The 27,786-nt window shown below is 37.5% G+C and overlaps 2 protein-coding genes across 2 annotated transcripts in view; both read left to right on the top strand.

The window, feature by feature from the left end:
- Nucleotides 1–100: 100 nt before the first annotated feature.
- On the top strand, nucleotides 101–4,133 carry diablob (diablo, IAP-binding mitochondrial protein b). Its single transcript, XM_039688377.2, has 6 exons — nucleotides 101–212; nucleotides 523–652; nucleotides 1,701–1,826; nucleotides 1,920–2,030; nucleotides 2,186–2,282; nucleotides 3,797–4,133. Exons 1-6 carry the CDS (start codon nucleotides 172–174, stop codon nucleotides 3,991–3,993), a joined length of 702 nt encoding a protein of 233 aa, XP_039544311.2. The 5' UTR covers nucleotides 101–171; the 3' UTR covers nucleotides 3,994–4,133.
- A 5,883-nt stretch (nucleotides 4,134–10,016) lies between these two features.
- Nucleotides 10,017–27,786, top strand: part of nectin3b (nectin cell adhesion molecule 3b) — a 50,145-nt gene continuing 32,375 nt past the window's right edge. Inside the window, exon 1 of the mRNA XM_039688164.2 lies at nucleotides 10,017–10,153. Coding sequence (XP_039544098.2) covers nucleotides 10,060–10,153 — 94 coding nt within the window. The 5' untranslated portion in view covers nucleotides 10,017–10,059. The remainder of the gene's footprint in view (nucleotides 10,154–27,786) is intronic.

Below are 27,786 nucleotides of genomic sequence, written 5' to 3'. Positions count from 1 at the left end.
CATTCGCTAAGCTTAGGCTTCGGTCATCTTAAAATGTGTATAATAAAGTGCGTCATTCGCTAAGATTTCGGACAGTCATTTTAAATATTCATAAGGCTTTCCTTGCACCTCAGGGTGCAATTCTCTGTCAAAACCGACAGAGGGAGATCGTCATCCTTCATCTCAACAAGTATGGCGGCGTACAGAAGGAAAGTGTTCGTTGTTGGACTGAGGTTGTATATTTTTAGCTGTCTCATTCTTCGAGATTGTTTAATTTCATGATACGTAGCCTTAGTGTATTTGTGATTTCTGTACAATCATTAATAATGGAACAGCAGTTGCCGTTACATAAACATGTTGTGTAAATTCGATCAGATATTTTGGCTGGTGTATTACATTGCTGGACAAATAACTCCCTACGATTATTTAATAGCTTACTTTACGTTTTATTTTAGCCTGACGTGTTCAAAATGTCGTGTATATTAAGTGTTGTCCTTGAATTGACAGTTCCTGACCTGAACGTTGCCACTATGTTTTGTGTAGTGCTGTTTCCTTGATCAGAAGCTCCTGTCAGAGCAGCCCCAGACTGGCTCTTCTGCCCACACTCATCAGGAAGAACTGGAAGACGCTGAGTGTCACAGCAGGTGCCCTGTGTGCTGTTCCCTTCATCCAGGTCTGCACCATCACGATATGACTGGAACATTCACTGTGTGATTAGCTCCGCTAATATTTAATAAACAAGCATAGAGTTCAAAAGATAATTCACTATCGTTTCACTCAGATATGTCACAATAGGGGGAAAAAAAATATTGCAACTTTATTTTATATCAGCTTTTAAAACTGTTGACATTTCAGGTTAATCTTTTAAAGGCCCCCTAAAAATCAAAATGTAAGTCTTTAAGCTTTTAATGTGTTAGCCTTAAAGGATTAGTTCACTTTTTAAAAAAACTTTTGCTGATAATTTACTCACCCCCATGTCATCAAAAACTTTTCATCAAAAACCTTAATTTCTTTTCGACTCAAGAAAGAAAGACATGGACATCTTGGTGTATTTACTGTATTTATTTCTTTGTGTATTTATTTAACTAAATCCTATTGGATGTTAACATCCAATAGTGTAAATCACGGCAGCAGCTTCAGATTGGTACTCCAAGGCATTGTTGTCTATCTTTACTTCCGGGGTTCTTCCCACCGGAGCCTCGCTTTCGATTTCAAAATGGCGGCTGCGTGAAAATAGCGTATTGGCTATTTGAAAAGGGGGAGGGCCCATTCAAAATATCCTTAGCTTCCTGTTTCAGTGGAAATTACATCAACGCATCATACTAAGATGAGCGTCCCAAGGCACTTCAGTAGGGAAATTCAATCTGAATTTTATTTAATGTTGAAAATATTAGAGCAAATGTAAAGCTGGCTTGATATTGCATCTGAATAAAACAGCATAAAACATCTACAAAAACCAACTTTAGTCGAGCACATCTGCACAGGTCATCAATTTATTAATAGTGGCCTACCAAGGTGAAGGCTCATGAATATTAATTAGATTGCATGAATGAATGGCTAGGAAGATGACCTAGTAATGTCAACACATCTAATTAATATTTATAAGCTCAGTCTTCACCATATAATGACATTACAGTCTACCATTAAAACTTCTTTAGTGTCATTTTTTTACGAAATTGGTATCTGAAAACCTCTCACTCTGTGTTCTATGTCTTGTTTAGAAACCAGAAGGTCTGTCTCATGAAGATCTGGTACGGAGAGCATCGTCTCTGGTCACTGACAGTGCTAATACTTTCCTCTCACAAACTACTTTAGCGCTGCTCGACACCATCACAGGTTATGTTAAGGTAATCACAACCATTAACAGTGGATTGATGCTTTCGTTTTCATGATTAAAAAATGTTTGCAAAAACAACATCCAACATACTTGTCTTGTTTAGTCTATAAACAGTCTTGTGACATTACACAAGCGCTATGTGGCTTCCATTAGCAAACTGACTCCTGCGGAGGAGAATGCTATCTGGCAGGTCATCCTTGGCCACCGTCAGGAGGTAATGACTTGGAAAAACAGAGTGAATGTTCACAAGCTTTCAAATGAGATTTATCCTTTCAGTATTAAATTGTAGTTGTGTTTTTCTGACATTATGGTATATAAATATACCTTCTTTTTAATGGAATTGATTGAAAGTTTGTCTTATTTAATTAGGTAATTGACAAAAGAAAGGATTACAAACGATTTGAATCCTGCTGGATGACTGCCATCAAGCTCTCAGAGCAGGCAGCAGAGGCAGCTTTCAATGCCGGTAAGTGCTATTTTACTGGTGTAGGTAGTTCACCCAAAAAATACAATTCTGTCATGATTTGCTCAACCTCATGTCGTTCTAAATCTGTAAGACTTTCCTTCATCTTCGGAACACAGATGAGGATTTTTTTTAAGAAATCTGAGAGCTTTCTGTCCCCATTAACACTCTACACATCTACCACTTTGGTGCTTCAAATAGTTCATAAACCGATCATAAATCTAATCCATGTGACCAGTGGTTTAACCTGTTTTATGAAGCGACGCGAGTGCTTTGTTTGGGAAAAACAAACATTATTTACCACTTTATTCACAAAATATTAATCTCCAACAAGCGCTCACGAGAGCACGATGTGCGAGGGCAGTATATATATATATATATATATATATATATATATATGAAGAGTTCAGATGCAAAAGCCTCTAAATGCCATTTGAAATTTTCTTCTAAAATGACAATTTTTATCAAGCTTGTATATTTAAGTTCAGTAATTTCACTTAAATGACAATTAATAGGTAATCTTCATTGCCATTTAAGTGAAATTACTGAACTTAAATATACAAGCTTGATAAAAATGATCATTTTAGAAGAAAATTTAAAATGGCACTTAGAGGCTTTTGCATCTGAACTCTTCATATATATATATATAGACGCATTCATTTATACCAATAAAATACATTTTAATCACATAAAAAAACGCTCTTTAAGATACTATTTGCAGGTTACCACTTTTTAGTGCTAAGCTGTACTTATTTGATTAAAAATACAGAAAAAAGTAATATAATAATTTAACTATTATAACTTTAAATATACGTACAATTACATCCAACAAATAAATATTTACTATTTTAATATATTTTATAATGTCATATATTCCTGTGCTGACAGCTGAAATTTTAGCAGCCATTTCTTCAGTCATGATCCTTCTGAAATCATTTTAATATTCTATTTTATTTTATTATTTTTTTATTATTATATTATGTTATAAAAATGTGTGTGTTTGCTGTATTTGGTCATCGTTTTAATACCATTTTACCTTCACTTGTGCATTTTACATTGACTTTTTTAAAAATATGGATTTCAAAAACGGAAGCACAGAATAAAACTTGTCCGGAGTTTTACATCAATCAATGAGTGAACTGCATTACACGCTGGATTGAAATGGTGGCTACAAAAAAGCTCTAGTGTTAATTATGGTCATGTCTTGTCTTGAAAAACAATGACAATTTGATGGCTGTTGTAGGAGAAGGCTCACTGCAGGACTGCGAGTCAAATCTTCTGACAAGGCTGTCTTAATGTCATTGTCAAACTAATGATCAGAGACTTCAGATTTTTGCCTTGGTTTGGTTTTGCAAAATTGTCTCAGACTGCCAAATCGTGACCAAAATTGTACTGTGAACCCAGCTTTAGTGTAGAGACTCATTGACATTTGGCACCTACTGCCACTCGGTGGTCATTTGTTGGATTGCGCTTTTAGCCACATGTTGCAATAGCCTAACCCTATTTGTCCTTTCCAGGGGCTGACCAAGCTTCTGTGACAGCACAGAGCAGTCTGCAGGTCGCACAGTCCCAGGTGGAACATTTTCGGCATGTGATGCTTGAGGCTGAAAGAGAACTCAAAGACTCTAAAGCTGAGAACAGTGAAAGGCTTCAAACCATCAGCCCTGGAATGGAGGATGAGGACATCCCAGATGCATATCTACGAGAAGACTAGTCAAATCAAGACCTTACGCACAGCTTTAATGTATCTTGGACACTCTGATACAAAGACTTCAACCATTATTGAAGTACAGAATTGTATTTGTACTTGATTAATACTCCCATCTCAAAGTTATTTATGTGTGTTTAGAAGTGGCTCAGGACAAATGCTGTGTAGTGTGTTGCAAATCTGTGATGAAACCAAGATAATTAATGTAAATTAATGTAAGTGTTAAATACAAGGTATCAGGGTAAGAAATGGGACTTGATAGATAAAGAGACACTTTGCAGATCAGGTGCTTCACGTTTTTTAGTAACTGATACTAAGTGCAATTACTGTTTTAAATTTAAACTAGTTTTAGATTTAAAAACAACCGTTTCATAAATTTGATTAAACTCTTTTTTACTGCATGCACAATATGTGTGATCTAGAATTACAGACATATTCTATCCTTGGGATTTCTTAAAAAAAAAAAAGTCTGTTATCTGTTTATCTCTTTTGATGTGAATTTCTGTCTGTCTTCTTTCTTATGTGATATTTTTTTTTAAACTTTTTTAACCATCTATTAAAATGCAATGTGTAAAGACCTCCCTTCTAGGCCTAAATTTGTAATAGCACTAAAATATATTCACTTCTGTGTCTTGTTTATCCCATTCATTTTCTCTTACCATTCTCAACAAAAACAGGAAAGAATCTATCATCTGTTTTTTACAGTCCACCATCCAAACATTTGATCTCCACCTGTTGTTTCCAGTGTTGTGGGCACATCCATCATGTCAGTTGAGATGTTTTCTGCCTGCCATTCAGAGTTTTCTCTTTTCGCTTATCACTTTTTTAGTCAGCTCTTCAAAGCCCAATGTCAAATGTCATTCCTTCGTCCTTTCAGATCTTAATCCAAACAGATTTATTGATGGTTTGAATCATGACATATAACTTCATAATACTGCAACAAAGATATATATATATATATATTTAAGGAAAAGCTATATTACTCAAATATATAAAAAAGACAAAGAATCTTATGTTTTCATGATGGACAAATAGAGTGACGGAAAGTGTTAGGTCATTCATTAGGAACCGTGGACATAAATATAACAATTGTTTATTACTTTTTTTTTTCTTTGAATTGGTTTTAAAGTGTAGATGAACATTATTTATTTTAGTATGTATGTTTTTCTCTTTTTGAGAAGGGGGTATCTTCCCAAGAGTAACGGCCAGAAGGAGGCAATATAGGACAATTTACAGTTGGCATGTTCTTCTCACTTGTTGTTGTCACATATGTTCCAGTCTTGATTGATTGATTCAATTCATTCTGCTATTCATTTATGAACATTATACTTTTTTTTAATGTGATTTGTGAAGACCTCTCTTCTCCCTAAATTTGAAAAATCATTAAAAAATATTCAAAATTGGAGGGAATGTACAAGATTCGTGAAAAAGTGAAAGGCCATAAAAGGTTTTTCAAATACAGATCAAATGTGACCAACTCAATTGTGAAGTATTTTTTTATAAAAGCAATTATTTGTTTGTTTTTTTAAACAAATGAACTAAACTGAAAATTAGCCTTTATTATGTTTGTTTAGCTATTGTGGACAATGTGGCAAAGCTTGGTTTCGGCTTGAAAAACAATGTGGTATTTATAGTGTATTCTTTACCAAACATTGGTCAAAGTGACATGAAGACAATAGAAGAGACAAAAACACTGTTCCTTCCAAGTCGTCATTCCAAAGACTGACATCTTCATCATGGGAAACAGCTTGCTAAATGGACAAACTAAACTCAGCCACGGTTTATATAACTTGGTTTGGTTTTATCCTATCAATGTCTACCCTCTGCGACCATTGTAAGGGAAATTCATCTATGACTACATGGATTTGGACACTGGATCTCACTGTAGGACTTCACTAGCATGCCAGTGTTGACTGAAGACTGAAGTAATTTGGGGTTTGCTGGACTAATCAAAGGAAAAACGCAAAGTCGGTCCAGACAGCAAACATGCCGTTTTTGATCTTGCGCTCTGTATTTATAAAGTAAAAGACTTGTTTATTGAATCCCAAATAAAAGAATGAGAATAAAAAGAATACTTCACATTGAGTGATGAGGTTGAACACAAAAATGAGACTGAGAGCATGAATGAAAACAAATGCATAAACAGCTCCTTGGTCCTCCAAGCTGGCATTAGACACCCTTCATTCCCTGCAACTCTTCAATGCATACGAGCTGGTTACTGCCATGCTATATGATGAAATTGGCACATGATTTATTTTCCGAGTGGGGCTGTTCTACGTTACTTGTCTAGAAAATGTTTAAAACTGCAGCTTATGAAATACTGTATTTACTTGAGTAAACTAGAGAGTGTTCTGCAATGAGGGAGTTAAGTCAGGACGTGTTGGTACAAAAGAGAGTGCACCAAGCCTCCTCTTTTAAGGGTCCTTGAGGACTCATGCAACATTCCGCAGCAGGCAACACCCGCAATGTGCTTCCCGGTTTTAAGAAAGCACAAGGGTGAGAAAAAAAATGTTTTTCAGTGTATAAAATATACTAAACATTGAAGTGTTTAGAAAAATCTTTCAGGCACGTAATACTTGATAAATGGCAAAGCACTTTACAGAGTTTGAAAGGACAGGTTTGAGCAATTACATCTCAAGTGTTTTAAAGTATGTCCATTTGTTCTGATTCCAGGACAACCTCTGGAGCAAGATCAGGACTAGATTATCACTTGAGTTCAGGATACATTACCAATTGAATGTTGCCATGGCATCACATCATTAGAGAGACTAACCCTCTTTGGGGGAAGCTTTCCCAGTAACAAGTTTAAATGCTTTTGTTGCTATCTTACGAAAATGTCTGTTAATTAAATACTTTTTTTATTTCTTAATTAGGCGATTTTTTTTTTCATGACACTGGTGTTTTTTTTTCACCTTACATTTTATTCACAGAAAGGCCAAGCCAAAGGTCATGAGAAGTGTCGCAAATACCAATGTCCCTAAATTAGATAATGATTCATATTCTTGTGATCTGCTATATCCAGCTTATAATTTTTAGACATAAAACAAAAAACAGACAAAAAAACAGATTTAGTTTATTAAGTTTTGAAATTTAGTTTAAGTTTTGAATATAAAGTAATTCATTTTTTTATTTCTTTTTTAAAATAAGGCTATTATATATAATCACACACACACACACACACACACACACATATATATATATTTATGTCAAATAATTAATCAAACAAATAATTAAAGGTTTTTCTTTACATAATATATGTGGGTGCACTGTGTATAATTATTTTATATATATATATATATATATATATAGTATTTTATTAAATACACACACTTGCTTGTATAAAGAAATATTTTCATGTATATACTGTATATAAATTTATATTATATATAAATATTTTATATATAAATATTTTTTTCTTAAATATACATGCATGTGTGTGTATTTATGTATATACAAAATAATTATACACAGTGCACCCACGTATATTATGTAAACACACATATATATATATATATATAGTGTGTTATATACACCAACATTTTTACTTGACCAAAAAAGAGACCAGTCAGAACCTGCCTTGCTCATCCTATATTTTTACTTTAATACAGAGACAAACATCCAGACAGAGAGAGAAAAAAAATTATCGATCCCCTGTCACACATTAGAAAGAAATGTGGGATATACATCAGAATTAAGTTAGTCATCATCATAAAGTTGTCAGTTACCCAGTAAGTTCTTCTTGAATTTTTTAATCACCTGGAGTACCTCATAAATAGTCCCTCTCTCACTGCCAGGTGAGACTGTGTGCCCAGTTTTCCATCCTTTTCCAAATTAACAAATGGTAAAAGAATGAGTTAGAAGGAAAATTTGCTTTTAGAATAATTCTAGTCCAAACAGCAAGGTGAAAGCAAGGTGGAACACAGGCACACATTACAGCAGATGAAGAAAACATTCAATAAAGATGTTCATAAATTTCCAGAGTCCTAACAGAACATTATTTTCCAATAGGCTATTCCCTCACATTAAAAAAACTAACTCACCAGCATCTAACAAGTAAGAGAGAGGATGTATTGCTTGGTTCATGGATTTTCTTAGAAAAAACTGTCAACAAACAACAAAATGGGATTTAGGGTTTAGCTGGAGGAACGATGATGATGGGCCAGATTCTTTGTAAACCAAACCGTCTGGGTACAGTGGACAAAACCACTATTGAATGGAAGGAGTCTCTTGGTTCATATAGGCTGCTGCAAAATAACAAATAGTCTAAGGAGCAAGGCTCGTTGCTTCGTTACATCTGTCTTTGATGTACTGTTTTCATGGAGGAGATGTGTAACAGTAACAGAGTGAGCTGACTTTGTTGATGATGCATTGCGACTCCAGGGAAATCGTTTAGAAAACTTCATAAAAATCTACTGTAAAGGCACTCTTTTATTATAATTTTTGTCCATGATCAACCTCTTTTTTTTTTTTTTTTTTTTTTTTGCATGCTGTGATCAACAATGCCCTATAAATAGAAAAGCAAATCTCTGTCCAATAAATAAAACTAACAGAGGGGAGGAGTGGCATCACAACTTCACTTCTTTCTTTGTTTTCCAATGGTTGAGCTAAAGCTTACCCTGGGTAGATTGAGACAAGACAGAAAGTCGACAAATTGCTGATCTGGTATAAATGGGGAGGAGCTAGTGGCCGCCCAGTCATTTGTTGTTTGGTAGGATTAGCTTGTTAATTTCTATATGTCTCAAATAGACTCAGACCAAGAGGTAGCATTGGGGTGAGGGGTTTTCTCAGTGTTGGGGGGTTCTGAGTGGATTATCAGGGGGTACGGGGATTAAGCCTGAAGCTAACAGAAAATTAGTTGTGGGACTGAACCAACAAGTGGGAAAATATCTGATTACGATCCCAAATTTGTCTTTTAATGTTCTGTTTTATACTCACAATACACAAAATTTTAATTACGATTAAATTAGTCCAAATTCCTTTCGATTTGTTTAACAGAAAAGTGAAAAGATACTTTACAAATTTGATGGAACATGGCCAGTTGGTAGCGCTATAACAAAATTACACTTTAAAATGGCTCTGGCTGCATCCAAAACGTCACATACTTCTCTACTATAGGCACACAAAAAAAGCTATGTGACAAAAAATGTATGTCCGAATCACAGTACTAGGTTTCCAGTGAGATTCTGAAATGCATGAACACTTTACTATCCCACGATGAGGCTACAGGGGAGGATTTGTGAACGGCAGTTAAGCGACGCAACTGACCAACGCTGTAGGTCACGTGATAAGAGCAACATGGCGAATGTATTGGCCTACGTCCAGATTACAGTCATACACACATTTCATATTGAACATACTTTTTTTAGTGGTTGTGAAGTTATTACTTGTTCAAAATGTTAGTAGAGCAGACTATGCGCTTTCAAATGCAGCCATCGTGATATTGCGCCTATGACTGGTTTGATTTTGTTTTGCATTGTATGTCTATTTGACATGGGATGAAATTCGGAATAGCATACACCATTCTGAATTCAGGCAAAGGCTTTTGGCATTAGCCTAAAGTAGGAACTTTTTATCAAAAATAAATTAACCATATTTTCTTCGTTAGTAGTGCACATAGTCTTTGTAAATTAATCCACAATGTCACCAGAGAGAAGGCTGTCGTCGAAGGATCAGTTGATGTTTTGATTAAAAAATTACGAGGTTCAATCACAATATAGTCGCGCTACAGTGAACACGTGAAAACGTGAAAGTGTATGCCGTGCTTTTCTACACTGCAAATATAATGAATTTGCAAGAATTTGTGTTAACAAATCTCGGTAAAACAAAACAGTTAAGTGTTTTAGAATATGTAAAACCTACTTAACCTACTACTTTCAGCTATATATGACCATCCACTTTTCTCTACATCTTGTTTGACAAAAATTGGTTTGTGGACTGTGCTTCAGGTGAGACACACACCCCCATAACGGAGAGGCAGAGTGGTACGGTCCAGACTCAGCCTTTTCCCCATGGAGTTGTTGCTGAGGAGCTTTCAGACTGAGTTTCGGAGAGAACGAGAGCGCGGGCGGCGATATGACGAGGACAATGACTGCCCATTATCTCAGGAATAACCCGATTCATCCGGGAATGAATTTTAGAGTCCTGCTCATGCTGTCATTTGTGTCAGGTAGGTTTGATCATGCCTTATTTGCTTGTGTCGTGAGAGCGCATGCCCTTGGCAAAGTTTGGGGGAATCCAGCGGTCCGTGGAAAGTATTGAGCGCGTGAACATGATGCCGTCCAGGCTCGTGGACAGTCCTTCAAACGCCACTATGCAACGGCGTTTGTGCCACAAAAAGTTAGCATAACTTCCCTGTAGCCAATTACATTTCGGATGCCTTTAAAATATTTCCTCAGGAACCCAATCTTTCCGTCGTAATTATCCAAGACCGTTATTTTTTCCTCAAACTACGCTGATTCTGTGAACGCAGGAATCTCGCACGAGGACTGAGATTCAGCTGCCATGGAAACATCCGAGTATAAACTGAGAAACAAACATTCGCTATGTTTTTATATATAAATAAACACTTATTTTTAGCCTCAAATCTTTATAGAACGTTCGGATACTCGAAGTAACCCCCTGACATCTATGCTGGCAGTGGAATGCTAGTTATTGTTTGCCAGCTGGTAATCCATGCCAAATGTTGCGTTCTTTGTTTGTTTGTTTGTTTTTTTAGCATGCAATTGTGGCCGTAGCAGAAAAATAGAGCGCGCTTAAATTTGCTTCGTTTGTTGACTGAAAATGAAACTATAATGGATTGAGCTAACGTTATACGTTTGCCACCCAAATCAGACGAGCAATTCCCAGTTTCTAGTACGTCAACTTGATCAGAAGTAATCCAAAGTGACATTTCCATTGTTTGGTTTTTGCACTTTGTTGGTTTATGACTGTAGGAAAGGCCTATCTGCTGGAAAAACCAATTTGAGCACGGTAAGTTAACTTAACGTTACCTGGTTTCTAGCTGGTCTGAGATGGTCATACCTGGCAATGTTAATATGGATTTTCCTACAGGCAAAATGCACGGTGACAGTTCAACTTATTCTTTCTCTGTCCGGGTGCTACGAGCACACCTGTCGCGACCGCAGTTGCCTTCTTTTAGCAACGGGCTTCAGCTGTGTTGTATCATTTTGCAGCTGTAGGGGACACATGCAGGCAGAGGTCAGACCACAACTCGTGCACTGTTGGGCGGTATCCATAGTGACCGGTTTGTCTGCAAGAGACAGTCCTCGCCACCGATCACTCACTCACTCACAATCGTTTTCCTGCCTTGTATTCCCACGCCGCGGTTTTTGTCAGGACTTGGGATGAATTGCCGTTTTGTCTGTGGCATGCATTTAAATGTTAGTCACCATGATGTCAAACCAAGTTTAATGGAATATTTCAGTATATATAAATTATTTATCCTCCCACATCATTTAATTCATGTTTCCTCATAATCTTGCAGCATCTCTTCTCTGATGACGTGTTTACTAGCGCGAGGGTGGGACAAACCGTCACTCGCATCACATCTCAGAATAGCAAACAACGATCCAATCAAATCCCGATGGACAAAATCAAGTCCCGCCCTAACATTATTTTATTTCCTCGAGAATCCGTTCATCTCTGATGTACGTCACATTAACAATAGCCTCTCCACTTCCTCTCCAAGTCCCGCCCCTCCACTTCCGGCTCATGGGACCTTATTTCGTAAAATATATGTTTGGTAGTCAATGGCGAGAGACAACTTATCTTTTTATTCCGTCTGAACTGTGCCCTGAATTACACATATGATGTTTATCAATTTAAAAGATAATTCTGAAAGTCAAAAACGTCGCAGTTTGTCATAAAACAGAAGAGTAACATTTAGTTTTATGTGAAAATCGCTCAATGAACTACATCTCCCGGGAAGCGAAACCGTGAGTACCCGTCCGTTGCTCTTGTGTGCAGTCTGGTACAAAACACTCAGGCATGATGGCGTAACGTTACCATTATAACGCAAAACTATAGACACAATGACAGACGTTATAGCTTCAATTTGCAATAGAAAATTTGCACCTGGGGTTTGTAGTCTTTGTAATTACGTATTTTCACAGTCTTATACCTCAACGGTTTTACATCAAACTGTGACTTTCTTAACTTTAAAATGTATCTTTTAAATTGACAAACATCATATGTGTAAGTCAGGACACTATTCAAACGAGATCAAAATATTTGTTGTCTCTCGCCATTGACTACCATACAATATTTTTCCAAAATAAGGTCCCATGGTGGTCGACCGGAAGGGGAGGGAAAAGATGACTGCAACTTCGTTTCATGCCTACTTTAAAGTAAATATTTGGACTGAGGTGAGGTGGCATGTTTTAAAGCTTTACTTGTCTACTAACTTAGTTTGGACTTAGCATTTTTATTGGTCTAAGAGCAAATGGTGACGACTTTTCCTTAGTGTTTTGTGATTTATAAACATTTTAAATATCCTGTTTATTGTAAGGAGACAAATGTCAGGCCAGACGTCCTGCTGACGCCAAAGACCCTCTGTCCGACAGGGTCGGCCACTGCGTCTCCTGTCCTCAGGTTTGTCCAGACACGGTGTGGTTGTTAGCTGCACTGCAGTGAGTGATGGCGGCAGGGGAACGAGGAGGAAAGAATAACAGTTAAAATACCACACAGGAGCTGGGGATTAGCCCTGGCATTCCACTCTGTATATATCCCCCGCTCCATCCCTCCCTCCCTCCCTCGCTCCCGTTCTTTCTCTACCTCTCTCTCGAACTCCTTTTCGCTCCGTCTTATTCATGTCATCTTAATTGCTTTTCTTTCTCTGTCTCTGTTGCCGTGTTCCATTTTTATCCCTGAATCAAATTGGCTGGTTAATAACTTAGACTTTAAATTTTCTCTCAGGCCTTTTTCTTTGTTAAAGACAGATTTTCTCCACGTGTCTTGATATTTCAGTCAGGTGATATCAGTATCTAGACTTTTTGTATAGATATCATGCTACTTTTCATGAATATGAGAGCCTATACTTTGGGGTCCATTACTGAACTTGAGTTACACATTCTATGTTTTTGCAGAGGACTATTCAATTTCGTAATGTATTATCCAACATAAGATCAACAAGTTTGAGGAGTTTCCAATGCCTCAAATGTCAGTTATAAGAAAATTTTCGTGCCCCATAACAGGGGTCTTGACCTTCCCCAACATATTCAAATGAAAGTTACATGAGAAGGCCAAGTAGTTTGGTAATCCACACTCTGAATTTGTCCTCTGCATTTAACCCGTCCAAGTCAGTACACACCTATTAGGAACAGTGAGTAGTGAACACAAACACACTCTGTAAACCGTGGACATTTACACCTGGAGCAATGGGCAGCCGTATTGTCCGTGGTGTGTGGGGAGTGATTGGGGGTTAGGTGCCTTTGCTCAATGGCACCTCAGTCATTTCCTGCCGGTATTGAGACTCGAATTTGCAACCTTCTGGTTACCAGTCTGACTCTCTAACCATTAGGCCACAACTGCAATTGTTGATTGGATGTATGCAGATGTAGAAAAGGGGTTTGGTTTATGGATGAGATGATTGGAGAAGTCTGGCATACATCACTAGAGAGAACTCTGGCATTCCACAGGAAGGCAGTTATCATGTTCTGATTAAAAATTACATTGAAAAAAAAAAAAAAAATATATATATATATACATGGATTCACAATAAGATTAATTACCGTGCATTTAGAAAATAGGCAAAATTTCCATTTTTTTTTTCTTAAGATCCTATTGTATCCCATTTTTGAAAAGCACCATAAATTTTGTGTGAACACTGCTTTGAGTGTTATAATGTTATCATTGTATCACACTAATGTATCATTTTAGCACACCACTTTCTAGACCTGAACAACTATAAATACTGGAAATAATGAATTAATGAATACTGGACATGGAAAAATATAATTTTCTTTCTGTTTTATCCTACTTTGTCAGCCAAATCCGGTTTCCACAACAGAAAATCAGCACTGTCCTCTGTCCTAAAATCATATTGGTCCTGGACCAGGAACCACTAACATCAGAGGTTAATATATGCAGTAAATATATAAATATATGCAGTAAATTATATAAATATTTTTTCTTATTTTTCCCTCTTTTGACTCTTCAATTTGATCGATAAAAGCACCAAAATGTGATGTGGAAATTGAAGCATTAGTGGTATTAAACAATCCTTTTTCAACACTCTCAATCTCTCTAGAGCTTAAATCACTGCTACCCAGCCCCCTGAGTGCTCACTCTTATCGGCCCTGTTTACACCTGGTGTTAAGATGCGTTTTTGTCGATCAGATCATAAGCAGACGAGGGAGACAGATGCTTGTTTACACCTGGCTTTTTAATCCGTCTCCTTTGTCCACTTCTGTCCTGATTTCTTCGAGGGGAGGGTTTAAAAAAATTTTTTTTTTAGAACTTTTGATTTAATGGGTGAAATAATAAGCTCACACAATTTACATATGAACACAACCAGAGAAGATGGAAAAACATATGGAGCGCAGCAACTTTCGTTTCTGCTCTGATAGCCACAAGACGATGCTGAATGCTGTGAGTGTGTGTTAGAAATCAGGAATGGTGAGTGGAATTTGTGCTTGGTATAGTTGGTACGTTTTTCGTCTTCAAACCAAACTTGGGAATCCAACAAATGAAGTCTAAATCCCATCTGGCTTGCACACTTCCCATAATGTTTATGCATTAACTCAGTAGGTTGAGAGTAGGTGGCTGTTCGATCTCATTTGACCATATGAACATCCAATATGGTCAAATACATTTTTGCCTACCCAAGTGCTCGAAAGTGGGTCAAGCTCAAAATATTTTAGACCCCGTTTACACCTGTCTTTAGCATCATCTACTTTTGATCTGATCGACCAAATGATCCAAGTGACCAAAAAGAGGTCAGGTCATCCTAGGTGTATATGACATTCTTCTTTCAGACGAATACAATTAGAGTTATAAAATGTTCTGGCTCTTCCAAGGTTGATAATGGCATTGAATGGCTGGATGACTAAAGTCCATTAAAGCACATCTATTCATGATTAAAGTCCTCGAAATGGCTCTCCGTGGGGTAATAAAGGCCTTCTCAAGTGAAGCAATGCTTTTGTGTAAGAAACATATCCGTATTTAAAACTTTATCGAATATCGTATGCATCAACTTATGCCAAAAGAGTAACCCTTGAACTTTACACGCATAATAATCAAGCTTGGAAGAGCCAGGACATTTTTTAATACAACTCCGATTGTATTAGTCGTGAACTATCCCTTTAATACCAGGTGTAAACAGGGCCATCAAGACAGAATTGATAAGGCTGGCAGTGCATCTGCAAGAAAGATTTATCTGGAGCATGATATTATTGGTCTTGTAATGCTTGTGGCGTGGAATATGGGATTTAAAACGAAGTGTCCGTCCACAAGACCATTAAGATATCGATGCATTGTACATGTTGAGAAGTCTTAGCCAGGTTCTTTATTCATTGTTTATTCATGAATCACCTACGAGAAACATGCATGTTCTGTGGGATGGTAGGAGTAGAGATTTCCACACTTTGGCACTCCGGGTCACACTGCTTTGGAGCAGGGTTGAATAATGAATGACCTCTTTATTTAGACCCTTTCATCTGTGCTTTTGAGAGCCTGTTGGTGCAGAGGAGTACGGTGGAGGGTAAGCTCACCTTCTGTACAGGTTGTGATTTTAATGTCGGCCTTTACACTCTCCCAGAGCTTAATGACCAGATTATTGTAACATTTGGGGTCAGTAAGATTTATTTTTATTTAAATTGATCAAAAGTAACAGTGAAGACATTTATTTCAAACAATTTAGATTTCAAATACTGTATGCTGTTCATACTCTATATATCAAAAACTTTTAATAATTTCCACAAAAATGTTAAGCAGTATCAGTACACACACACACACACACTTTTTATAAAGTAAATTCATCCCCCGCACTTTTTCATATTGGGCAAATGTGTTGTCGACAAGTTGATGTTGTGTATACATCCAGATTTAAAATTCAAAGAGTCAAGATAGTCTATCTATATATGTGACTTTCACGTTTCCATGGTAATCAGTCACTCGTGCATCACGTGGCTATTTCAATTAGATTAAAATACTGAGATATGTGTTAGCTTTAACTCTGTATAAATAATCTGCTGCTTTTGAACAAACCAGCCTAAAAAGAAAGGTGGGATTTTCTTGTCCCCCTCTCTTTTGAAATGATGGCTACTACGCCCCTGGGATCATGTGACGCTGAAGACTGGAGATCAAATATTTTTGTAGACTTCTTACAAAAAAATAAAAAAATCTTACCGACACCGAACTTACGAAGAGATTAATTTACCTATTTAGGTAGATTCACAGACAATTTGATTCCACCATGTCTTTAGAAAGCATAATGAATGAATTTCTAATATTCTAATACAATTATTTAATTATTCATTCAATGAATAACTTATGAATAACTTTTTTTTTTTATTCATTCAGTTTTTCCATTGGCGTCTACTACAGTTAAAGGAAAATCAGTTTGTAAAGTTTGAATATTGTTTTCACTTGTTGCATAGAAGGTACTCGACCACATATTGTGTCCCTCTACAAAAAGTTTATTTCAACCTCTCTTATTGTCCCTTCCAGAATAAGACATTAGAGCATAAGCATTATTTTTGTTTCCTGTATAAACTGTAATGTAAACAGACAATGAACATGGTCTTCAGTCTGGCTGACTCTTTATATAGTTTGTGATTTGAGCTATTGATGAGTTACACTGCCAGTGATTTGTCCCAAACTGAGGTACGAAAATATTATTTGTACAGAAGATCAAAAATAGGCAGGTTTTTCCTGAAATTAAGGAACACAGAGAGATTTAATAGCAACACAGATCGATTTAAAATTGTGACATTTAAAGAGGGGGGCGATGATATTGAGTGCTGTACAGAACTGGGATTCATTCATCTGTCCCTCTGTTGCAAAAGAGGATTAAGCCCAAGTAATAATGGAGAGGCCAGCTTAGGATGCTATCTCTGTGTGTGTGTGTTGTGATGGTGCTGTTGTTAACATGAGAGAGAAACAAACAGACAGACAGTCAGTGATCTCTGTGTGCAGTTCTCCCCAGTATTAATCTCTGAGATGACCAGCCCAGCTTTTTGCCGGAGCATGAAGGGCAGCCGAGTTGCAGTGACCTCCTCATCAAGCAGCTGTCTCTCTGTGGGTGGGGAGACGAGCTGTGTGTCTTCTATGAGCCTGTGGTTAACACTGACATTTTCACCCCTTATGTAGTTTCTAACTTCACTCTATGTCTTGATTACTTTCTGCAGCTGTCACTGGAGGATGGCAGTCATATATATTGTATGTTTGCTGCTGAGCTGCTGGTTATGACTTTGAGTTTATGATTCCTTAAGGATCTGCACTGATTTTGGGAGAAAAATCAAAACTATAGATCTAAACATGATGAAAGCTGACTTTCAAAGACCATCATCATGCAGGTTTACACTGTAAATCAACTCTCAGGAAGATCAGGCACTTCCTAACTGAGCCTACAACACCGCTTCTCGTCCAGGCTCTTGGCTTTTCTAGGCTGGACTACTTCACTGCTCTTCTGGCTGGACTTCCAACATGAGCAATCAAACCCTTTATAGATGATTAATTATGGAGCGCCTTGTCTGGTCTTCAATGAGAGCCTGGGAGCATACATCATCTATGTATCTCTCTGCACTGCACTGGCTCTCAGTAGTGCTAGGTGGTATGACCAAAAGTCGAAATCACTGTATTTTTCAAAATCATACTGGTTTCACGGTATATGACGGTATTATTTCTTTCAAGCATGACTGGGTGTTTGTTAACCACATTTTTTACTGATTGAGAGAGGAAATGGTTTGGTTTGAAGACGAAAAACGTACCAAGCACAATGTCCTCTCACCATTCCTGATTTCTAACACACAATCTCAGCATTCGGCATCATCTTGTTGTGGCTTATGTGTTTTTTTGTTGACTCAAAATTTAAATCGTTCAAATGTAAATTGCACACGCTTATTATTAAAAATCTGAAAAAGCCCATACATTTACCCGCCTATAGACCCTCCCCTCTGAGAAATTGGGAAGTGGACAAAAGAGATGGATTAAAACACCAGTTGTAAATGGGTGTGTGTCTCCCTCGTCTAAATATGATCCGACAGACAAAACCGCATCTTAAAGGTGCTATATGTATTAGCGGCCTCTATCTGTGATGTTTCAGATTGCAACCAATTTTTACAAGATTGCTCTTGCGCGTGCTCAAACACAAGAGCGAGTACTCATCATGGTACGCGGCCACACTGAGACTTTCAACACTCCAAAGAAAGTATCACACAACATGCTGGAAACTCATGTAAACTCCAACTGCAACGTTACAATAATAGGCTAATAATGCTCCATGCTAGTACCATGATAACGTTACGTTTGTGGTGTTATCTAGCATTAGGCATCCTTCATGTATAATAAATATTCATGTATCTTTCACAATCAGCAATGTCAATAGTAGTGTCAGAGTAGTGGGATGAGTGACGTTAGACCGTAGATCTAGTACATAAAATAAAAGTTACATCCTAAAGCACCTACTTTTTATTCTGGAGCAGTCTTTTGTATTAATTTCATGTCTCATGTATCATTAGTTAGTTTACCATTATTTATTTTAGCATATCCGTGTTTTCGCCCTAAGTCGATTCGATTCACGTTTGGCCTGACGAGCTTCAGCAGATACATTTTTGTTTTGTTTTTTATATTTATGTGGAGTTTGTGTTCGAGTGTATGTTGTGCTGGAGGCAGGTTGTTTTTGGGTGTTATCAGACTCCATGTGGTTAGCTGCAGTGTCGTCGCACAGACTGTATATTACATTTATTCATTTCATTTAGCTGACGCCTTTATCCAAAGTGGTTAAGTGTCTTGCTCAGGGACACATGGTGTCTCACAGTAGATTCGAACCTGGGACTCTCACACCAAAGGCATGTGTCTTATCCACTGCGCTATCACCACCCCGTATATAAAAGAAGAGAGGCTCTTTTTGCACGTTACAACCGATGAATTTTGCAGATAATCCGACCCGGAGACTTCACATAGAAATAGGAATACTGGCCTTCAGAGGTAATAGCAAAACCCGACAAGTGGATCATTGTAATGTGTGATCACAACCCCATCACACAATAAAAAACGATTCATTTTAGAAGAAAAATTGCATATAGCACGTTTAAAATCAGGTGTAAACAGGGCCAAAATGAATTGGTTTACAAATCATGCACTACGGTAAAAGTGTTTTGAGGTCAAAGTAATGTTCATTATTATTAGTTCATCATACCTGATATATTAACCAACTGTTAGTATATAAACTATATACTAACAGTTGTCTCTTTACATACTTGCCCTGGAGGCAACATTTAAGCATAGCAAAACACCTGCAAGTCATTTTTTTGCATGATGTTATGACATGCATGGAGAAGGGATGCATATAGATTTCATACAAAGTGTAATCCATCCTGAGTTGTTTCTTTACTTAAGTGTTTTGTTGCCATGGCGTCTTTCTCTCCCACAGTCCACAGTCTCTCCCACCTCTCCTCTCCTCTCAAAGCTGTTTGATTCTGTATCTTTAATCTCATATTCCATAGTTATTTTTTTCTGAATGATGTATCCTGGCCCAGTTATGCACATTTGCTGCATTGTATGGAGGTTTCAGATATTTTTCAGATCGTCCCGGCCGGGACACATGGAAATCCCTGGGGTCTCTCAGAGGGCCCACAGCGTTCCTTACAAAAGACTGTTTGTATGTGGCGTGTTGTCATTTCAACCCTCTTTTTGTGTGCGCCCGCAGCCCTGGAAGGTTTTAATGAGAGGCTTGTTAAGTTTATGTATGCATGTTTTACAGTTTACTCACAGTTTAGAGTTCATTTAGTAATGGTGCGTTTTATCATATGGCCACTGGATTTCAGTATAACACTTGCATTGTTTGTGGGACAACCTTGATGTTATCATTAAAATAACCTTAAGGCATCATGATAGTGAGCCTGGAATAAGAGACCAGTAAGAGATTCACAAGTCTCATGAAAGCATATATTTGCTGACATTCATAATTCTGCTGCTTTTCAAGGTAGTGCAATGTTTGGTCGAGGTGCATTGAAAGCTTTTTAAGTCTGTTTTAAAATGCCTGGAATGCAGCGGATTAGACTCTGATCTAAGAACATTCTCCTCACTAACCTGAGTCCCACAGTGGATTTGACCTGATGCTGAGATCGTCACCCAGTACGTTGATAAGGATTTGCTCTTGATTATTTTAGGTCAATCCTTTTTTTGTTGTTACTTTTGGCTTTCTGACCAAACCAGACCTTTATGACCTTCTGTTGCAAATGCAGTGCCTTTTACTGATAAGTAAATACCAGTCCTTCCTTCCTGGTTTTCAGCAAGCCTTCATAGGCACGCTGGGCCGTGAAATGGTCACTCAGTCCGTTCCCATGCAAGCATTTTGTAATCCACCCTCACTTATCAGCATTTTTGGGTTTGGCTGAATTGTTTTTAGAAGCAGCCCTTTTACTTCATACCATAGTGTCTTGTTTGACATCATTGGATCTTCTTTCAATTATCCAAAGTTGTGGATTTAACTAGTGGTCACCTGATAGGGTTTCTTTCTTTATTATTATTGAAAAAAAAAAATCGAACTCACTCACTCACTCACTCACTCGTTTTCTTATTTTAAATCATTTTAAATTTGGCCAATACAAAACAGATGATTCACAAATATGATGCATATGATTTGGCTGAACTCTTGGGTGCATAGATTCACTCATAATCTATTTCTAAAGAGATTTATGCAAAATGGAAAATGAAAATAAAATGAATAATGTATCTGCAATTCAAACGAACAACTTTTATCCCTTACATTTATGACAGGTATACATCACATAGACATGAAATTGAAACAATTTTAACAATTTTTTAATGAAATAATAAAATAAAATACAATTTTCTTGGTTCACTCAGATTGTTTACTGTACGTCTATCGTTCTATCACAATCTTTCTACTGGTGTGATTGAACGTTGTGTCCCAGTTCAACCAGAATAACAGTCTAGCCATCTTTTTTGGAAATGATTCACTTAAAATCCTTCCACTGTGGATGAACACGTGCTTTAATCATTCATGGAAATATCTAGATTTCCGTTCAGCCTGTTTGGAGCACTCAAACTCCTCAGTATCTTAGTTGGCTGGCGTCTCATTTGATGGAGGTCTTCATGGTTTTATCATTTTGTCACTCTGGAATGCATGCACTCTGAAATGCAATTCTGGCAACCACGCCAGATGAGGATTTCGGTAATTGTGTTCCCTTTCTTTCAAATGCACTAAAACGCAATACAACTGCAACTGTAATTATAAAGACTGCTGAGCTCCTAGCTGCTGACGTCACTGAATGGCTTCGGTCTGATGTGGCACAGCATTTTCTGTCATAATTGCAGGCAAATGTGAAACTCTGCATGTGACTTCACATACTGTTGTCATCATCCTCATCGTTGCATACCATTGTTGTCATATCATACACATACGGGACTTTGAAGCTCTTGGAGCTTATAGTTTAGCATTCCTCTTCTGATTACTTGATGTGAATGCATTGCCAATGAATGTCTCCAGAAGACATTTTAACATCTGGGTCTGTAGCACCGGAAGACTTTTGAAGGGCTCGTGATTGAAAGACTGACAGTGTTAACTTGAATTGAGGTACTCATCTATTTTATTTTCATGTGTTTTTCATCTGTAATCATGTGCAAAGAATCTGACTGCTGCATCCCACCCAAGTGCATCCGTCTCCTCTCACTCTTTAATTAGATAGTCCCTCAGTGCTTTTAAATTGTAGCTTATGAAAGAAAGTCTTTTGGGCTTCAATACGGATATGTGGTGTGTTCAATTCAAACAGCATGCTCATAACTTGTTTTATTATTGTGAGCATGATGTCTGAATTGATAAAAAAGGAAATTGATTTCTAATTAGAGATGCACTATATCATTAGCATATAGCTAATAGTGAAATATTGCTGATTAGTTGAATTGCATGCTCATTTACACCTATAGTAATATATATGTGTGTATATATATATATATATATATATATATATATATATATATGGTGTTTATTAATTTGGCATCATAAAAGCATTTTGAGATGCAAGTACATTTGACAAATGAGTCGCTCACAGCCGCATCCACGAGCGCTCTTCACAAAGCGCGCTTAAGTATTTTAAAATGAAAGCAGACTTCTCAGTGATTTTCACATTTTTATTATAAGCCAACTTCATTCCAAAAAAATAATACCTTCGTGGAGCGTTTGGAAGGAAAATTCCGTCAGCGAATACCGCGCACTGCAAGAGTAACGTTGATCTATGAATCGATCCAGAATTGTTGGATAGGGAATAAATAACACAATATCACATACATTAAAAATAAACTGTTCTTTCCTGAATACCAGACCTATAGACGAATCCGACGAGCGTTCTTGTGTAGGCTGCCATCTTGTGGCGACGCCATTACTGAGCTGTTACACCGGCATAGACATATGCACCGGTATGTAAACAAACCTCGGAGATAAGGTGATAACGCATCCTTGATGACAGCTACAGACAGGCAGACTTGTTGGGTTGATGATGTTAGACATTGGCCTCCAGTCACAGATGAAGGTACAAACGATCTTACAGATTATTTATGAAAATAGCTTGGCAAGCAAGCTAGGCTAACGTTTGCTAACGAGGAAACTAAAAAAAGATCTGTCCATTTGGCAACAATAAATAAATAAATAAATAAATAAATGAAATCAAATAAACAAGTTCATGTTTTTCATTTGTGTCCATTATTTATCTCATTTTTACATTGCAATGGGCATGGGTAAGGTAACGTTACAGCTAGAAAGTATACATAATATCGACCAACTACTGTTTTTAAACCATGGAAAGAGGTCAATATAACAGCAGGAGAACAATTATGTCACATAACGTTACATTCAGCTCAGGAAAGCCATTTAATGACCATAGCATGTAAATTGAATAGAAAAAATAACAAGAGCGGAGATTTTGCTGATCACTATATCACACATTTATTATATTTTTTTACTTATGTCATTAAATAATTGTTATTATACGCGAATGTCCGCGTCTTGTACTCGCCCAGGAAATCTGTAAACCGTACGGCACCAGACAGGGGCAGTCGACCTGGGGTATTCACAATGTTTTCTCTTCAAAATTGAAATTTCACTGCCACCATTGAAACAATTTATAACAGAAACTGTTTACCCACTCGACATTATACAAGGGCTAACGTTGTAACGTTAGTGTCAGTCGTAAATCTCGAGCTGTTTATTCCAGTGGACGCAAGTTGCAACTAAAACAATAGAAGGCAATGGCGCAACGCTACCCAGCAACAGCTCAGTAATGGCGCCCGCTTACTTCTGGTAGTTTCGCTGGATTCGTCTATATGCACACTGCGTAGTGTGCCAAGTTGATGGTTGATTTTGCAGACTGCTTTTCTCTGGCGCGTCACATGACATGTGTAATAACAGCTTTTGTGTTTACAAAATCGCGTTTTATCTTATCAAAATATTATCGCAAATGCAATTAATCTTTCAGCCCTAGTCTGCAGGCTTTTGATAACCTTGAAAGTCGGAAAAGTTTCATTACAAGCTCTTTACACATTGGCAATTAATACATGAAAAATATTACATATAGCCCCTTTAAATCAATTGGTGTATATATACATGGTATATATTGTATAGTTGTAGTGTATGTTTTTTTATAACATGAATTTTAAACTAATAATTCTGTACAGGCTAGAAGTTCATTATTATTGGTGCCATCCTTGAAACAATTTGATTTTGACACTGATCTATTTTGTGTACTATGGTTTGTGAAAATGAAGCATCTGATTTATATGACAGTCAGCATAGGAAGAAGCACATTTGCTACAGTATTTTAATTGCATTCATTTAATAATTTTGCAATTTCCATTATGCTTTTCTTGTCAACGTGCCGCTTTGTTTCCCATTGGCATGTTTTACATAAGGTATGTGGTCTAAAATGAATCCACATTTCAGTTGATAGAAATAGGCCCTATACCTCTGAGTCATTGCTTTTCTTTCAGGGAGTCTTCAACAGAGAGATTCAGTGAGATCAAACTGGCTCGTTCTCTCTTTTCATTATTCAAGTAAACTTTTTGTATTCCAACATCCTCCGCATTGGCAAAGCTAAGTTGAATTTGTCTGTGAGCGCATGTACCCACCCTCTCTCTTGTTTTTCTGGGATGTAGACTCTGAAAATGTTTTTTTTTTTTAGGATGATACGCTGGGCAAATATCCTAGATGTCAAAATATCTCCCATAGGTTCAAACCTCTGTTTGTTTAGGAGGCCTTATTGGAGTTCTGCTGCACCTACCACAGCGAGGAGTTTGCATCTCCCACGCTCAAACATTGAATCGGCCCCCAAACCGCTCATTTCTCAGTCCCTCCCTGTCGCAGCGCAAACTTGATGGGTCGACCTGAAAGCAGACTGTTTTGAAGCAAGAGTCCATCTGTCCCTTCAGAGACTTGTGGTCAGACAGATCCTTGAGACACGCTTTGCTTTGTGTATTTGAATCTCTCCTCACCACGCTAATGTATCACAGAGCGGGATTTGAGCTTGAGATTGGAACCAGCAATCTTTATATCAGATCTGAATGAACTATGTAGAAACAAATGACTTAACTAGTCTGATCATAATATTGTACATCCAGTCTTGAAAATTGAAATCACAGCTTCTCTCATTTGGCAATTCCTTGTTTTGATTTCAAAACCTTAAGCTGTCTACCTAGGCAGCTTTTTAAGGCATCATAGGCACACTTCAGATTCAAAGGCTTAGAAGGTAAGGTTAAGAAAAGAAAAAAAATGTTCAGTCTAGTTAGGGGAACTATTCACTTGTGACTTTTGCCTCAATAAACTAATTTACTGCTTATCAAAAGTTAGTAAGGGAGGTATGGGGTAGGATGTTGAATAAGGTCATGCAGAATAAGGCATTAAAATGTGCTTTATAAGTAATAAACAACCAATATGCTAGTAATATGCAAGCTAAAAAGCAACTAGTTAATAATGAAAATTGGAGTTTAACTCCTTATTGCACTGTTGTTGTTTTATCACACTATTAGCGTAGCAACATGCTAACATCAAACTCTACTGAAATCAATTGTGATTTGCGCCTCACCTCCCATGTGGAACTTAATATATGTGATGAGGTTCCTTGCCAGTGAGGCAACTTGATGAGGTTTTAGAAATGTATCATAGCCCAGTGTGTAGCCTCTGTGAGAAGTTGCAGAGAATGAGGAAACAAGTTGGCTGGACAGCGGAAACAACTGGGACTTTCCCATAAGAAAAGCATTTCTCCCTCTATTAGCAGCACACATTAAAGCCATGTTTCATTTATCTTCCTGTTGCTGCTTGTTGAATGGTGCGCCGAGAGCCTAGGGAACAGCATTAAATTGCAATAGTTAATGGTGTGATTTAGCTGTGTTTTGAAGTGGGGAAGGAAGGAAATCACTGTTCAGAGACCTCTTATGTTATCACATGGAAAAAGGGGGTCTCTCGGGGAGTGTTGGGGTTGAGCGCACATGGGGTGCTCTGTAATTTGGCCCAGGAGAAATGAAGGGCTGGTTTTTATTCAGACAGCCTCAGCTTTGATGTGTCACATCTTAATGTTGTACAGTTAAACGAATAGTTCATGATTTACTCGCTAGTATGTTGTTCCAAACCTGTATGCTTTCTTTTTTTTTTTCTTTTTTTTTTTTGTGCATCATCTTTACACCGCTTTTCCATATAGCACTTTACTCATTTTATTATATTGTGAGTAATTTTATTTATTTTTTTAAATTATCTTATTTTAAATATTTATTGTGTATTGTATGATTTTATATTTGCATTATTTTTTTGTTTTTTATCTATTTTTTAACTTCATTTTATGTATGTTTTAATGGCAGAAATGGTAAAAATTAATTGCTGTTTTATGGAAAAGTCCTGGTTAAAGATCCTTGTTCCAATGTTATATGGAAAAAAATAAATATGACATGAGTTCAAATAATGAGGGGTTTTTTTTTCACAATATTTTTACAGTCAGAAAGATGTCTGATTTTGGGGCAGATGATAAAGTTTGTTTGAATGCATTTGCCCGAATATATTGAACTAGGCAAAAGCATATGAAACCTATCTATCTTTTTCTTCTCTTATAGCCTGCTGCGTCTCTTTTTTCACCCTATACAATATTCCTTTCACTCTGGTCTCATTTTAACCAGGCATATGGAATGATATTAGCCTCAGAGGGATGGAAAAGACAACCAAAAAGAAAACATTGGTTAGTTCTGCTGGAGCAAAAGGGGAGTGTTAAGGTTTTGACGTAGGAGATGAGAAACAGCTATATTTCCATCGCTGTTTTGACCATTAGAAAACAGTAGCATGTGAATTGCAACTCCGTGAGGTTGACTGATTAGAAGCCCAAGGAATAGAGACACGGTGACTCAGCATTAGAATATGACCTAGGCTGTTGCGCTAGCCATTGTGCTGTTGCAGCTTTTCACGTGTTACAATCCGGGATTTTGTTTATTTATTTACATCAAATAGTTGATTTTTGATCCCAGTTGATTGTTGATCCCAGAATCCTCAAGTGCATCTACGTCCCCCTCACACTGGCTGTTTGTGCTAATACTGGGTATATTCTGGCAGTCTCCTGGCCTCTCTGTGGTCTAGACCTTAGCTAGTGTGCCGTGGAGCTGGGAGCCCCATGAGTCACTCTTCCCAAAACCACCATCTCTGTGTGAGAGCATAGGCTTCTCTGCTGCCCTGAAGACATCGCTGCTCGGACTGTCACAACACAGGCTTTCACACACGTTTTTGGTCTCTTAACGCGCATTCCCGCTGGCCTCTCGTTCGGAAAGCCCCTGCACCAGGATGCTGTGAGGTGGCTCTGTTTTCTGTCATCAATTGTTTGTTTTTTGGCAAACCATCCAGCTGACAGTCGGTGAATTGCTGATTGTGTTTGTCAAGCTCCAAAAGGGAAATCATAAGTGTTTCACACTTGTAGTTCTGTTTGCTTGGTTCTGTTGGTCCGAACCAAAAAAAAAAAAACATTTAGTCCTGGTCCACTTAGTATTCCCATTGACATTTTAACAACAAACTTAAAGATATCGAACCTAAAGGCATAGGGATATGTTCACAACCTGATTGGTGGACTTTTATTATGTAAATTTTGTGACTGAACCTTAAAGCATAGGGATATGTTCACAATCTGATTGTTCTCAACCTATTTCGATGACGGAACATGACTAAACATGACTAAACAATGCGGTGTGCTTGTATGATATGATACTACATGATGATATGTAAAAAAAAGATATTTTGACCTGCTGGGAACTCGTGAAAATGTGTAAAGTAGTCAAAACAGACACTCACCCAAATAAAGGTCGGACGCGGTTCTGATGCCTGTACTGAACTGTGATGGGCAACATCGTGAATATGACAAGACAAAACAGGTATGCTTGAACATTCTGTCCTTTTTTAGTGGCGCATCTTCCATTTTTTTTTTTTTTTTTTTAAAGTCCGTTTAGCGTTTACATGTCTTTGGTCCGTGGTCAGCCGTTCAGATTTCATTCCAACCGCAGTTTGTTTGGAAACGGACCGAGACCCATGTTGTAAGTGGTCTTGGTCCGCTTGTTTGTTGCGCACCAGGGCTTGGATGACAGCGTTAAAGGAGTGATGAA

This window comes from Pimephales promelas, chromosome 19 (genome assembly GCF_988280905.1).
Source record: "Pimephales promelas chromosome 19, fPimPro1.hap1.1, whole genome shotgun sequence".
NCBI lineage: Eukaryota > Metazoa > Chordata > Actinopteri > Cypriniformes > Leuciscidae > Pimephales > Pimephales promelas.
This window is presented reverse-complemented; position numbering and strand designations above follow the sequence as displayed.